At 44.0% G+C, this 15,371-nt stretch overlaps 1 protein-coding gene across 6 annotated transcripts in view; it reads right to left on the bottom strand.

Moving 5' to 3' along the window:
* LOC129816610 (diacylglycerol kinase beta-like) overlaps positions 1-15,371 on the bottom strand; it is a 158,547-nt gene that overhangs the window by 39,916 nt on the left and 103,260 nt on the right. For all 6 annotated transcript variants that reach the window (XR_008753582.1, XM_055871305.1, XM_055871306.1 and 3 more), the window contains one exon: positions 6,524-6,588. Coding sequence is in view for 5 of the 6 variants with exons in the window: in XM_055871305.1 (XP_055727280.1) it covers positions 6,524-6,588 (65 nt within the window). In the remaining variant the exon portion in view is untranslated. The remainder of the gene's footprint in view (positions 1-6,523; positions 6,589-15,371) is intronic.

A 15,371-nucleotide genomic window follows, 5' to 3' on the forward strand; every position in this document is an offset into this window, starting at 1 on the left:
GTACGGTTTTACAAATGAAGGATGATCAAAGGAGTTAAGATCCCATCCCCTAGAGAAGGAGGAGCCCCATTAGCCCATTCTGGCAAGGAGAGTTCCATTCTCACACATGGGGGGCTGTCTCTCACATCTCCTGTCAAAGCCCCTCTCCCCCCTCCTCTTTCAGTGGTGACTGAATTGAAAGAGTGACCATATGTAACCTTTATTTAACTAGGCAAGTCAGTTAAGAACAAATTCCTATTTACAATGACGGCCTACCCCGGCCAAACCCGGACGAAGCTGGGCCAATTGTGCGCCACCCTATGGGACTCCCAATCATTGCCGGATGTGATACAGCCTGGATAAAATAATGTCAAAAGTGAGACTCGGTCTTTCATTACACTCCTGGTTAAATGCAACCTAGCTGGCCTACCTGCCTCTCCTCTTATCTGCGTTGATACCTCTGAGAAACCATTGGGCTTTAACCAAGACACTGCATTGTCATTGTAATCAAACCAACAAAAACATCTAGAGATTCTTTCTTGTTTCTTACAGGGCAATCTAACACTTCCTAATCTACAACTTCCTCTCTCCACACGCACACATGCACACATGCACACACGCACACATGCACACACACACACACACATGCACACTGGTAAAACTGGTAATGCTGGTAATACTGGTACTGCTTGTGCTACTGGTAATACTGGTACTGCTGGTACTACCGGTAAAACTGGTACTGCTTGTGCTACCGGTGCTACTGGTAATACCTGGTTTGAATCTAGGCTGTATCACATCCGGCCGTGATCGGGAGTCCCATAGGGCGGTGCACAACTGGCCCAGCATCGTCCGGGTTTGGCCGGGGTAGGCCGTCATTGTAAATAAGAATTAGTTCTTAACTGACTTTCCTAGTTAAATAAATAAATACTGGTAATACTGGTACTACTGGGAATCATGCCTGCTGATGGCTGCTCCACTGACTGAAGTGTCAAATCTCACACGTTCCTCGCCTCCCAAAAAGTCCCACAAGGGGGAGGGGGGCAGTGTGTGGAAATGTGTGTGTGACAGAGAGAACAAAACACTCAGGGAAGAGGGACCCCTTATGCCACTCACTCTGAATTTAGCCATGTCAAAGATCACTCATTGAGACCAAAGTGCCTAGTCTCTGATGAACTGTAGATCGAGAGAAACTGTCCTGTACCAATCAATATTTAATAAGGTAACGATTACGTTATATGAAGTATTAAAAACCAAAGGGTTGTTTACAGAGCATTGCTTTGACACTGAAATTGATGTCAAATTGAATAGTTGCAGCCTTGATGTAAACGTCCATAACCAGTTAAGTGCTACATTATTGTCTCTGTCTGGGATGCTAGCCTAATGGCACAGACAACCAGCCAGCCAGCTAGCCAGCCAGCCAGCCAGTCAGACAACCAGCCAGCCAGTCAGAAAACTAGCCAGCCAGTCAGACAACCAGCCAGCCAATCATACAGCCAGCCAGTCAGACAACCAGCCAGCCAGTCAGACAACCAACCAGCCAGCCAGCCAGGCAGACAACCCGCCAGCCAGCCAGCCAGTCAGACAACCAACCAGCCAGCCAGCCAGCCAGCCAGTCAGACAACCAGCCAGCCAGCCAGTCAGACAACCAGCCAGCCAGCCAGCCAGCCAGTCAGACAACCAGCCAGCCAGCCAGCCAGCCAGCCAGCCAGTCAGACAACCAGCCAGCCAGTCAGACAACCAGCAAGCCAGTCAGACAACCAGCAAGCCAGTCAGACAACCAGCCAGCCAGTCAGACAGCCAGCCAGTCAGACAATCAGTGACAGAGTCAACAGCATCACAGCGTTGATCTTTTTTGGATACTTTTGTAATGTGTTTGTGTCCCAAATGGCACCCTGTTTGCTGGGCAGGGCCCATAGGGCTATGGTCAAAAGTAGTGCACTAAATCAGGAATATGGTGTCATTTTTAAAGCCAAAACAGTGTCTATCTTATGTGACAAAATAACAATTGTGATAACTAGCCATTCAGCAGCAGGCTCTCACTCTCTCTATAATGTTTCAGTCAACCCAGTGCCTGAAATTGTGCCAATAATCAGAGCAAAATCCTGATGCAGAAATAGCCTTTACTTGATTTCTAAAATAGAATTGAACTTCGACAAAGATTAGAATGTGTCCTGCTAATCTCAAACTCTTGGTCTCAATATGTTAGCCAGCATTAGACTATGGCAGGAAATCACCACTGTCTCAGTGTTAGATTAATATTATTTATTAAATATTCATGCATGCTGCTCCATTTCAACCTCCCATATGGCCTCTGTTGTCCCTTCCTATAGCCCCTGACGCACGGACTCACACGCACACATGCACGCGCACACGCACAAACACACACACACACACACAGGCCTCAAGGGCGACTGCAATCAAAGAGGACAGACAGACAGGCAACACTCTTCCTACTGCACTATCAAAAGCCCATACTGCTTTGGGCTATGTTATGTGTGCTTTTTACTGTGCATCTCAATGGAAAACATCAGTGAGCAGAGCAGGCATCAGGGGGGGATAAAGTCAAGCAAAGTCTGGAAATGAAAGAGATTAACATCAAAGGAGTTACGATGCACCGTAAAAGACCACTGGGAGGGTGTGTGTGTGTGTGTGTGTGTGTGTGTGTGTGTGTGTGTGTGTGTGTGTGTGTGTGTGTGTGTGTGTGTGTGTGTGTGTGTGTGTGTGTGTGTGTGTGTGTGTGTGTGTGTGTGAGGGAGCTGGGGGATTTCTTTTTTTTTTTTTTTTTTACATTTTCCCCACACAGTATTTAGTACATACATCATGACATGACATCACTGTTTGCTGCCCATTAAGCTCGTCAACCTCCCAAATGATGTTCCTCTTTCCCTCAATTTCTGCAATTTGAAGTCAGAATGAGACATGACTGAATTGAGACCAATGTTCCCTCTAATTATTTTTGGCACTGAGCAAATTTCAGGTCTTGCTGAGAGCAAACTTGAACGTTGTGAGAATTCTGTGCAACTTTCAGCATGTGTTTACTGTGAACACTGAGGCTGTACCTGTTTTAAGTTACAGTTAACATTGGCCATGTAGGCTATTGTGGATATTTCATCCTAATGTAGCAGTACAGTACCAGAGTGGCCTACCATTAAAAACAATGGAGAAAATGCATCCCATAACATTTTTACATGGAAATAGCTGTTCTATCATTCAGCCTACAGTAGCAGTTAATGTGTGGTGTTTCAATGTAGGCCTACATTCCATGAGACTTTTGAAAAAAACATGCAGGGCTTGACATTAACCTGTTTATCCACTTGTCCTTCAGACAAGGAGGTGATTGAAAATGTTGTGTTGTTTGATGCAAGAAACCACTTTACAAAATAAAATGCATTATTATTCCATACCATTATTACAGAGAATCAGACAAATTATGCTACCGTCTGTCTATTTGCTACTTAGCTTAGTCAAGGCTGTCTCAAAATACAACACTGCCCCTTTAAGACAAAAAAAGTACCTCTTTTTAGAGATGTTTAGAAATGAACAAGTTTTATGCTCTTGTAGGAAGCAATCTCTCCCCTATTGCTGACTGCAAATTATCTATAACTGGGCTGATAACTCACTAACTAGCAAAGGATATGAACAAAATGTGCACACCTGGCAGCTGCCACTTTGATCTCAAAACAAGTGCATCTACTCACAACTACTCATGCTGTAAACACAGTCCAGGTCAAAGTAAATGGCATTGATCCATACATGGCAATGATCTATTTGCATGTAGGCCTACTGCAGCTCTGATTGTTTATGCCGCACCTGTCTATGTAAAGTATGGGCTGAGTAGTGCATGTCAATGCAATAGAATTCTACTCCGATACGTTCTGCCTACAACAAAATCTCTTGCTTAGTTCACTTTGTTTTCGGTATGTTGCATTGAAAGTGGATAATGTTGCATTGATTCGAGCACAATTGCCACAGTAAAGGGAAATGTTGATAGTGTTAACAGGGAAAAATCTAAAACAGTGGTCACCGACCTTGTCTGAGTCAAGATCACTTTGAGTCAAAATGCAAGCCGACATCTACCGCTCAGATTTGTTTTTAACATGACTTGAAAAATGTAAGCCTATGCAACATTAACCAATTAAAAATAGTACTGTAGCAATGACGTTTTTGCAGTAAGCTATAGGACCAATACATTATTATTGCATATTGTCTTTGCTTGAATTGTTCTGCCAATAAATTGGCTCCAGAGTGGTGCAGTGGTCACTGTATATCTCAGTGCTAGAGGCGTCACTACAGACACCCTGGTTCAAATCCAGGCTGTATCACAACTGGCTGTGTTTCTGAGTCCCATAGGGCGGTGCTCAATTGGCCCAGCATGGTTAGGGTTTGGCCTGGGTAGGCCGTCATTGTAAATACAAATTTGTTCTTAACTGACTTGCCTAGTTAAATTGATTGTTGATTGGGACATGAATTACATTTATATTTCAAAATTTGAGGTAGGCTATATGAGCCCACTGATAATAGATCCATTGTTGTATTATTTGCGAAGCACAGCTGAGTGAGGATACATTTCAATAATTAGCTTTTTATTTTTACTTTACTGGGCTGATGGTGCCTGCATCTGATGGTCAGACTCAGCGGAGTGAGAGAGCAGCAGATTGAGGGTCCGCCTCAACATCCCTCCACTCTCCCTTTCCTCCACTGACACTGACCAAAAAGGGACACTGTCTTCCAGCTGTTGGCGAAACTTGCGTTGCACATCATTATTTCTGTCTCATGCACAACCTCATGTTGTTACTCTTATGAACAGAGAAAGTTAAATATTCCTTAATATTATAAAAAGACCCAAGCCGCTAATAATAACAACAACGCCAGCCTATAGATGCAGTTTCCTACTGCTGCATTACTGCTGCACTGCTTGTTGTAGCGCTGAGTTGAAATAGGAAGAACGCACATTTTATGGCTTATAAAAGTTTTGAATACAAAGTGTTGACAGTGCTGAGTAACAACTTAAACATGACTCATAAAAACAGCAGCTCTTTGCTGTATTCGTTGACAGTCTCTCTCTAGTCATGGTTTTAAACGTTTTGAAATCTCACAGTATCAACTTTGCTGTAGCTTTCTTTTATGCCTGCTACGTTACTGCAAACACGGTCATCTGAGCCATCCGATTGGCCAGCGACAGACATTATTCTATCATAGTCTTCTGCTGAAAAACATATGTGTCATGGCTTTACACCCCCTGATATATTGTGGAGAAAGAGTTACATATCTATCAGAACACAAAGGGTGTTTTTTAACGGAAGCCTCTCCAACATAATCCAGGTAGAATCAGGAATTCCCCAGGTCAGCTGTTTAGGCCCCTTACATTTTCAGTTTTGACTAACAACACGCCACTGGCCTTGAGTAAAGCAGCTTAAAGGGAACATTGATTGTGACATAATGAGACACATTGAGACATGAATGAGTTGAGACATATTGAGGCACAATGAGACATGATTGAGTTGAGACATAATGAGGCACAATGAGACATGATTGAGTTGAGACATAATGAGGCACAATGAGACATGATTGAGTTGAGAACTATGATTTGTTCTTTACACTTTGGTTCCTCTTGCCTTAAGCATTGATGACAGATTCACCTTCAGACAGTCAGGCAGAGACAAACCCTTACATGATATTTCATTAAGAGCTTTTTATTCATTCTCTCGCTGCATTTAGTCATACTATCTGTCTGTCTGTCTGTCTGTCTGTCTGTCTGTCTGTCTGTCTGTCTGTCTGTCTGTCGACAGTAACCCTTCTATTCAATTGGTTTAAATGTGATGTAATAAAAAGTCTATATGCAAGGAAAGTTGAAGGCAAGAAATGGATCCAAAGTTCTTAAAGATTAATTTCATTCATTTGACTGGTATAAAGAGTTACATGGACTCCTGCTGCTTCTAATATGAGCTTTTGTATCAAAGAATCTCCTACTCTCACACAAGGACTGACTGGCAATGAATTCAAATGGACATTCTTACATTATTAAACATGCATGTGTACAAATTGGTGTGTATAACCCCTTCCATAAATGTTTGACCCGTGTACAAAATGTCACAACCATTGCATCAGAAGGCATAGAATATGGCCCGTAGCAGAACAATAAATGGTAGTTATCACATGACTTCAGGGCCGGCCAGTTAGAATAGACACTGGACTTTAGTCGCATGGATCCCTTCTTAGGAATCCTCAAATTCCTCATATCAGTTAGTTACCATTAACATCACAGACAGAAGCCAGACAACGCCAATCTATTGGCTGTCACTAAGCAGGCAGGATTTGTATTGACCATTTATTATTGATTTCCGACCACTGAGGCCGAATATGCTCTAGTATTTTTCAGAGCACAGAGAGGGACTGTATCTAGTTGTGGTGGTAATTGATGCAGTTGGGAGCAGCTAATGAGTAATAATGACCATTCACTGTGTCCACATAAGCAGTTTGAGACAACATAGGGATACCAGTACACATTAGCTTAAGTGGAACAAAGTCTGTATCAATCTCTCACCTGCTGTTGAATTTCTCTGGGTGCTTCTCTCTCATCAAATGGAAGCGGTGAGCAATGGAGGCGTCCTATAGGGGGAGACATAGAGCTGTATTAGGCTTTTACTGGGGCATTACCTTCCACTTTTGTGCCTGTGATCCAGGGTCTATGTGATCCTGGGTCTATGTGATTCTGGGTCTGTGTGATCCTGGGTTTGTGTGATCCTGGGCCTATGTGATTCTGGGTCTGTGTGATCCTGGGTCTGTGTGATCCTGGGTCTATGTGATCCTGGGTCTATGTGATCCTGGGTCTATGTGATCCTGGGTCTGTGTGATCCAGGGTCTGTGTGATCCTGGGTCTGTGTGATCCAGGGTCTATGTGATCCTGGATCTATGTGATCCTGGGTCTGTGTGATCCTGGGTCTGTGTGATCCTGGGTCTATGTGATCCTGGGTCTATGTGATCCTGGGTCTATGTGATCCTGGGTCTATGTGATCCTGGGTCTGTGTGATCCTGGGTCTGTGTGATCCTGGGTCTGTGTGATCCTGGGTCTGTGTGATCCTGGGTCTGTGTGATCCTGGGTCTGTGTGATCCTGGGTCTGTGTGATCCTGGGTCTGTGTGATCCTGGGTCTATGTGATCCTGGGTCTATGTGATCCTGAGTCTGTGTGATCCTGGGTCTGTGTGATCCTGGGACTGCACAAGGTCTGATAACAGGCTCATAATGTCACCACCTCAAATCAAAATGTTATTTGTCACATGCGCCGAATACAATTTATTTATTTATTTTATTTCAACTTTATTTAACCAGGTGGCCAGTTGAGAACAAGTTCTTATTTACAACTGCGACCTGGCCAAGATAAAGCAAAGCAGTTCGACAAAAACAACAACACAGAGTTACACATAAACAAACGTACAGTCAATAACACAAAAGAAAATAGAAATTGAAAAATCTATGTACGGTGTGTGTAAATGTAGAAGATGTGCAGACTTTACTGTGAAATGCTTGCTTATGAGCTTAAAAATAAAAGTCACTATATAGGAAAGCTGGGTTGGAACCCTTCTCCATCGGCGCCAACGTCAAACCTATCCTCCTGCCCACCCCTGTGTTGTGTGTTTGACCCCAGCCCTGGAGGACCTCTGGGGGCAGGGGTCGACATAATCAGTCAAATGGCTCCAACACTACGAATACCCCACTTATGAAGATAGGGTTTGGGTGTGTGTTCTCCAGAGCCCGCCTCAGCTCTGCAATGACCTGAGGCCAGGATGAGCTCACTCAAATTAGACTTGTGCTATGGACATGGCACAGAGTGAGACATGATGACTGTCTAGAATTGAAAGCATTACAATAGATAAATAAGTGATTTTATCAGAAGAAAACAGGACAGGCTTTCCGGTAATGGGCAGGTGGAGAGAGGACAGGGTATGGAGGAAATTGTTAAATGAGCAATGAACGTCATGTCCAAAAGAGAGAGAGACAACTGGCTTCCTACCAGTTGTGGTGATGGTGGTTATGAGAATGGTAACAAGACTGCAATGAAGATGGCAGTTATTTTGGTCATTTTGATCTGCTCCTAGAAATATATGGACAAAGAACCTTTGGAAAGGTCATCGGGTCAAACTTATTCTCAACAACGGGGAAAAAAGTCCCTGTCACTAGTCACTGATGTTGTCCTGGTGACATTGCACAAATTGAAGCTAGAACACGTTCTGCTAACACAAAGAAGGATTAAAGCAAAGACAGTGTAAAGATAGAGAGACACGAGTGGGAGAAGAGAGAGGTAGAGAGACAGAGAAAGAGAGCCCTGGAGAGAGAGAAAGAAAGCGCCAGAGAAAAGACGAGGGAGGAGAGGACACTGGAAAAGACCGGAAAGTATGGCACGTCGCATCACCCTCACCGCTTCACCCTCCTCCCACTATCCTCTGGAGCCTCTAACATCTCCGGGGCCATCCATTAAACCTCTCCAGGGCCCTCCCTCCATCAAACCTAGCGTATGTCCCACGACATCAGCAACTATTGTGTCCCAAAATATCTCTGCAGCTGCCCGCTTGGCATGGCTCAGTGGCAATGAACATGGAATCCATTTAAACAGGAACCTGGGGAAACAGGTGCTATTGGCAGTCTGGATGAACACCATAAACCATACACCAAATACTAGGCATAGTGATTAGAAGATGGGGGGATGGGGGGAGTTGGTTTGTTGTTAACCTCTAGGCCTTGTGCCATGTTTAAAAAAGGGAGGGAGAGCGGTGGAAAGAAATCATGACATTTGATACATTGAAGGACTGCCTGTTCTGTATCTAGGGTGTGAAGGGGGAGGAGTGGACAAACAAACAAATCACTCACTAGAAAAGAAGGGTTTTCAACCCATTTTGGGTAGTGCCCTTTCGGGAAAATGAACGTGTGCTCTGGGGATGTCATCGGCAACCTCTGAGGGAGATTCAGAGGAAAAGTGGGTGTCACCCCTATCTCCCCCCTCTCAATCCTCACCCCCATCTCCCCCCTCTCCCCCCTATTTCCCCCCTCTCAACCCTCACCCCTATCTCCCTCCTCTCAACCCTCACCCCTATCTTCCCCCTCTTAACCCTCACCACTATCTCCCCCCTCAACCCGAATCCCTATCTCCCCCTCTCACTTCCCCCTCTCAACCCTAATCCCTATCTCCCCCTCTCACTTCCCCCTCTCAACCCTAATCCCTATCTCCCCCTCTCTCTCACTCCCCCCCTCAACCCTAATCCCTATCTCCCCCTCACTCCCCCTCTCAACCCTAATCCCTATCTCCCTCTCACTTCCCCCTCTCAACTCTAATCCCTATCTACCCCTCTCACTTCCCCCTCTCAACCCTAATCCCTATCTCCCCCTCTCACTCCCCCTCTCTACCCTAATCCCTATCTCCCTCTCACTTCCCCTCTCAACCCTAATCCCTATCTCCCTCTCACTTCCCCTCTCAACCCTAATCCCTATCTCTCTCTCACTTCCCCTCTCAACCCTAATCCATATCTCCCCCTCACTCCCCCCTCTCAACCCTAATCCCTATTTTCCCCTCACTCCCCCTCTCAACCATAATCCCTATCTCCCCCTCTCACTCCCCCCTCTCAACCCTAATCCCTATCTCCCCCTCTCTCTCACTCCCCCCCTCAACCCTAATCCCTATCTCCCCCTCTCTCACTCCCCCCTCAACCATAATCCCTATCTCCCCCTCTCACTCCCCCCTCTCAACCCTAATCCCTATCTCCCCCTCTCTCTCACTCTCTCACTCCCCCCCTCAACCCTAATCCCTATCTCCCCCTCTCACTCCCCCCTCTCAACCCTAATCCCTATCTCCCCCTCTCTCTCACCCCCCCCCTCAACCCTAATCCATATCGCCCCTCTCAACCCTAATCCCTATCTCCCCCTCTCAACCCCAATCCCTATCTCTTCCTCTCTCTCCCCCCTCTCAACCCTAATCCCTATCTCCCCCTCTCACCCATAATCCCCATCTCCCCCTCTCACTCCCCCCTCTCAACCCTAATCCCTATCTCCCCCTCTCTCTCACTCCCCCCTCTCAACCCTAATCCCTATCTCCCCCTCTCTCTCACTCCCCCCCTCAACCTTAATCCCTATCTCCCCCTTTCATCCCCCCCTCTCAACCCTAATCAATATCTCCCCCCTCTCAAACCTCCCCCTATTTCCCCTCTCACTCCCCCCTCTCAAACTTCTCCCCATCTCCCTCTTTCATTCTCCCCTTTAAACCCCCCTATTTTCTCCCTCTCACTCCCCCATCTCAACGCTCACCCCTATCTCCCCTTTTCACTCTCCCCTCTCAACCTTCACCCCTGTCTCTCCCCCTCTCAACCCCTGGACACAAATTAAGATCAAGCCTGGTATAAACTCATTGGAGAATCACCATTGAAACAGCTTTTCAATAAGAGATATGAAGACAGTCAAATTGAACTGGAGCTCTTGATCTGCATGTCCATACAGGGTCATAGCGAGCCTATCATAGCGAGCCGCTGTGCCGCTGTGGAGTCCATCTGTGCCCTTGTCATCATAGCTGTTGGTAGCAGGTGTTAACCCGACTCGCTGGGGACCTGTTCCTGTGAATATGGGAGTGTGGGCTTTTATGGAAGCAATGCATGCTGCTTCCCTCCAGTTCAATTGTATCATTAGGGGTTATATACAGTGTCTTGTCTTTGTATATCTGTGTGAGGTTGTGGGAAGTTATGTGAGGTTGTGTGAGGATGTGTGAAGTTCTGTGAAATTGTGTGAGATTGTGTGAGGTTGTGTGAGGTTGTGTGAGAGTATCTAGATTCATTTGAATTAGTGTTAAAACGTTTTCTCTGTTTTTTACCGTATATGATGTGTATCTGTATATGTATAGTAGTGTGTATCTGTGTATATATAGCCAGTAGTGTGTATATGTGTATCTGTGTATATATAGCTAGTAGTGTGTATCTGTGTATCTGTGTATATATAGCTAGTAGTGTGTATCTGTGTATCTATGTATCTGTGTATATATAGCTAGTAGTGTGTATCTGTGTATCTATGTATCTGTATATATATAGCTAGTAGTGTGTATTTGTGTATCTGTGTATATATAGCTAGTAGTGTGTATTTGTGTATCTGTGTATATATAGCTAGTAGTGTGTATCTGTATGTGTATAGTGGTGTGTATCTGTGTATCTGCGTATGTATAGTAGTGTGTATCTGTGTATATATAGCTAGTTGTGTGTATATGTGTAAATGTGTATGTATAGTAGTGTGAATCTTGTCTATATAGCTAGTAGTGTGTACATGTGTATATATAGCTAGTAGTGTGCATTTGTGTATCTGTGTATATATAGCTAGTAGTGTGTCTGTGTATGTATAGTAGTGTGTATTTGTGTATATATAGCTAGTAGTGTGCATTTGTGTATCTGTGTATGTATAGTAGTGTGTATCTGTGTATATATAGCTAGTAGTGTGTCTGTATATATATAGCTAGTAGTGTGCATCTGTGTATATATGGCTAGTAGTGTGTATCTGTTTATATATACAGTTGAAGTCTGAAGTTTACATACACTTAGGTTTGAGTTATTAAAACTCATTTTTCAACCACTCCACAAATGTCTTGGGATAGGGGGTTGGGATAGGGGGCAGCATTTTCACATTCGGATGAAAAGCGTGCCCAGAGTAAACTTCCTGCTACTCAGGCCCAGAAGCTAATATATGCATATTATTAGTAGATTGGATTGGGATAGAAAACACTCTGAAGTTTTTAAAACTGTTTGAATGATGTCTGTAAGTATAACAAAACTCATATGGCAGACAAAAACCTGAGAAAAATCCAACCAGGAAGTGGGAAATCTGAGGTTTGTAGTATTTCAACTCATTGCCTTTCTAATATACAGTCTCTATGGGGTCATATTGCACTTCATAAGGCTTCCACTAGATGTCAACAGTCTTTGATACCTTGTTTGAGGCTTCTACTGTGAAGGAGGGGGAAATGAGAGCTGTTTCAACCAGGTGTCTGGCAGAATGGCCGTGAGAGCGACCTGCGTTCCATTGCATTTCTAAAGACAAAGGTATTCTCCAGTTAAAACATTATTGAAGATTTATGTTAAAAACATCCTAAAGATTGATTCTATACATCGTTTGAAATGTTTCTACGAACTGTTATATAACTTTTTGGACTTTTCGTCTGAACTTTCACCTGGACTTGCCTGCGCCTCGTGAGTTTGGATTGTGAACTGAACGCGCTAACAAAAAGGAGGTATTTGGACATAAATGATGGACTTTATCGAACAAAACAAACATTTATTGTGGAACTGGGATTCCTGGGAGTGCATTCTGATGAAGATCATCAAAGGTAAGTGAATATTTCTAATGCTATTTCTGACTTCTGTTGACTCCACAACATGGTGGGTACCTGTATGGCTTGCTTTTGTGTCTGAGCGCTGTACTCAGATTATTGCATGGTGTGCTTTTTCTTTAAAGATGTTTTGAAATCTGACACAGCGGTTGCATTAAGGAGAAGTATATCTTTAATTCTGTGCATAACAGTTGTATCTTTTATTAAAGTTTATGATGTGTATTTCTGGAAATTGATGTGGCTCTCTGAAAATTCCCTGGATGTTTTCGAGGCACAACATTACTGACCATAACGCGCCAATGTAAACTGAGATTTTTGGATATAAATATGAACTTTATCGAACAAAACATAAATGTATTGTGTAACATGAAGTCCTATGAGTGCCATCTGATGAAGATCATCAAAGGTAAGTGATTAATTTTATCTCTATTTCTGCTTTTTGTGACACCTCTCTTTGGCTGGAAAATGGCTGTATGTGTTTTTGTGACTAGGCTCTGACCTAACATAATCATATGGTGTGCTTTCGCTGTAAAGCTTTTTTGAAATCGGATACGATGGGTAGATTAACAAGAAGTTAAGCTTTAATTTGGTGTATTGCACTTGTGAATGTATGAAAGTTACATATTTCTAAAAAATATTTTTTAATTTCTCTGCCTTTTCAGCGGAATGTTGTCGAGAAGAAGTTTTAACAAACTTTAGTTTTGGCAAGTGGGTTAGTACATCTACTTTGTGCGTGACACAAGTAATTTTTCCAACGATTGTTTACAGACAAATTATTTCACTTATAATTCACTGTATCACAATTCCAGTGGGTCAGAAGTTTACATACACTAAGTTGACTGTGCCTTTAAACAGCTTGTAAAATTCCAGAAAATTATGTCATGACTTTAGAAGCTTCTGATAGGCTAATTGACATAATTTGAGTAAATTGGAGGTGTACCTGTGGATGTATTTCAAGGCCTACCTTGAAATCAGCCAAGACCTCAGAAAAAAAATTATGGTTCATCCTTGGGAGCAATTTCCAAACGCCTGAAGGTACCATGTTCATCTGTACAAACAATAATACGCAAGTATAAAAACCATGGGACCACGCAGCCGTCATACCGCTCAGGAAAGAGATGCGTTCTGTCTCCTAGAGATGAATGTACTTTGGTGCAAAAAGTGCAAATCAATCCCAGAAAGAAAGCAAAGGACCTTTTGAAGATGCTGGAGGAAACGGGTACAAAATTATCTATATCCACAATAAAAGGAGTCCTATATCGACATAACCTGAATGGCCGCTCAGCAAGGAAGAAGCCACTGCTCCAAAATCGCCATAAAATAACCAGACTACGGTTTGCAACTGCACATGGGGACAAAGATCATACTTTTTGGAAAAATGTCCTCTGGTCTGATGAAAAAAAAATAGAACTGTTTGGCCATAATGACCATCATTATGTTTAGAGGAAAAAGGGGGATGCTTGCAAGCCGAAGAACACCATCCCAACCGTGAAGCACGGGGGTGGCAGCATCATGTTTCAGGGTTGCTTTGCTGCAGAAGTCACTGGTGCACTTCACAAATAGATGGCATCATGAGGAAAAAATGTGGATATATTAACGCGACATCTCAAGATATCCGTCAGGAAGTTGAAACTTGGTCGCAAATGGGTCTTCCAAATGGACAATGACCCCAAGCATACTTCCAAAGTTGTGGCAAAATGGCTTAAGCAAAACAAAGTCAAGGTATTGGAGTGGCCAACACAAAGCCCTGACCTCAATCCCATAGAAAATGTTTGGGCGGAACTGAAAAAGTGTGTGCGAGCAAGGAGGCCTACAAACCTGACTCAGTTACACCAACTCTGTCAGGAGGAATGGGCCAAAATTCACCCAACTTATTGTGGGAAGCTTGTGGAAGGCTACCTGAAACGTTTGACCCAAGTTAAACAATTTAAAGACAATGCTACCAAAAACAAATTGAGTGTATGTAAACTTCTGACCCACTGGGAATGTGATGAAAGAAATACAAACTGAAATAAATCATTCTCTCTACTTTTATTCTGACATTTCACATTCTAAAAATAAAGTGGTGATCCTAACTGACCAAAGACAGGGAATCTGTATTAGGATTAAATGTCAGGAATTGAAAAACTGAGTTTAAATGTATTTGGCTAAGGTGTATGTAAACTTCCAACTTCAACTGTAGCTAGTAGTGTGTATCTGTGTATGTATAGTAGTGTGTATCTGTGCATGTAGAGTAGTGTGTATGGTTTCTATGTGGGTTCACAGACAGATAGGTTGAGGGGAGGTGGCTGTTTCCCACTTATCTGGCCAGGTGTCACTCAGCACGGTCATTCATTACCGAGGTAACCCGGTCTGACCTGGCAGCCGCTATTTTCCCGTCACTGATACTTCCTCTGACCTTCAGGGTGTTGCCAGCACTACTCTCTTCATTCCTCTCTTTCTCCCCCCTTCACCCCCCCCCCCCCCCTAACCTTCACTTCCTCTACCCTCCCTAGAGGCCTGACCTGGCCGTCCTCTGAGCAAGCACTCCACACCCTGCTGTTGACACACAGGTCAGGTCACTGTGGATCGAACCCACAGTCCATAGAGTAACACGGTGGGTAAGTAGCTGTAACTAACGCATAACCAGCCAGAAGGCCAGAGAGCATTACATGACGGGGCCAGAGCCAGGCACTCCCAGGCCCTCTCTTCTTCGCATAGCTAGCTAGAGAGCCACGCTTGGAGAGCAGATGGCTTGTTGATGGCAGGAAAGATAGTCAGGTTTCATCATTCTCTCACACCCTGAAGTGATCGGCTTCCTCAGACTGAGGGGCTGGGGTGAGGAAAGTGTGAGGAAGGGGTGAGGACACTTCTTTATGGCTGCTGACATAGTGTGATTTCCCTCTCGCTAATTCTTCACACAGATTCTTTCCAGAGTGATGGTTGGGAATGGGATCACTCAGGGCTCAGGGATAATGTAATGCACGTTAGGAGTGTATGGAGTGCCTATAATGCCCACTGTAAAGGCAAGGCAGGGAGGGAAGCCTTGGAGATTTCTATGGGG

The sequence above is a fragment of the Salvelinus fontinalis genome, chromosome 19, assembly GCF_029448725.1.
Source record: "Salvelinus fontinalis isolate EN_2023a chromosome 19, ASM2944872v1, whole genome shotgun sequence".
Taxonomy (NCBI): Eukaryota; Metazoa; Chordata; class Actinopteri; order Salmoniformes; family Salmonidae; genus Salvelinus; species Salvelinus fontinalis.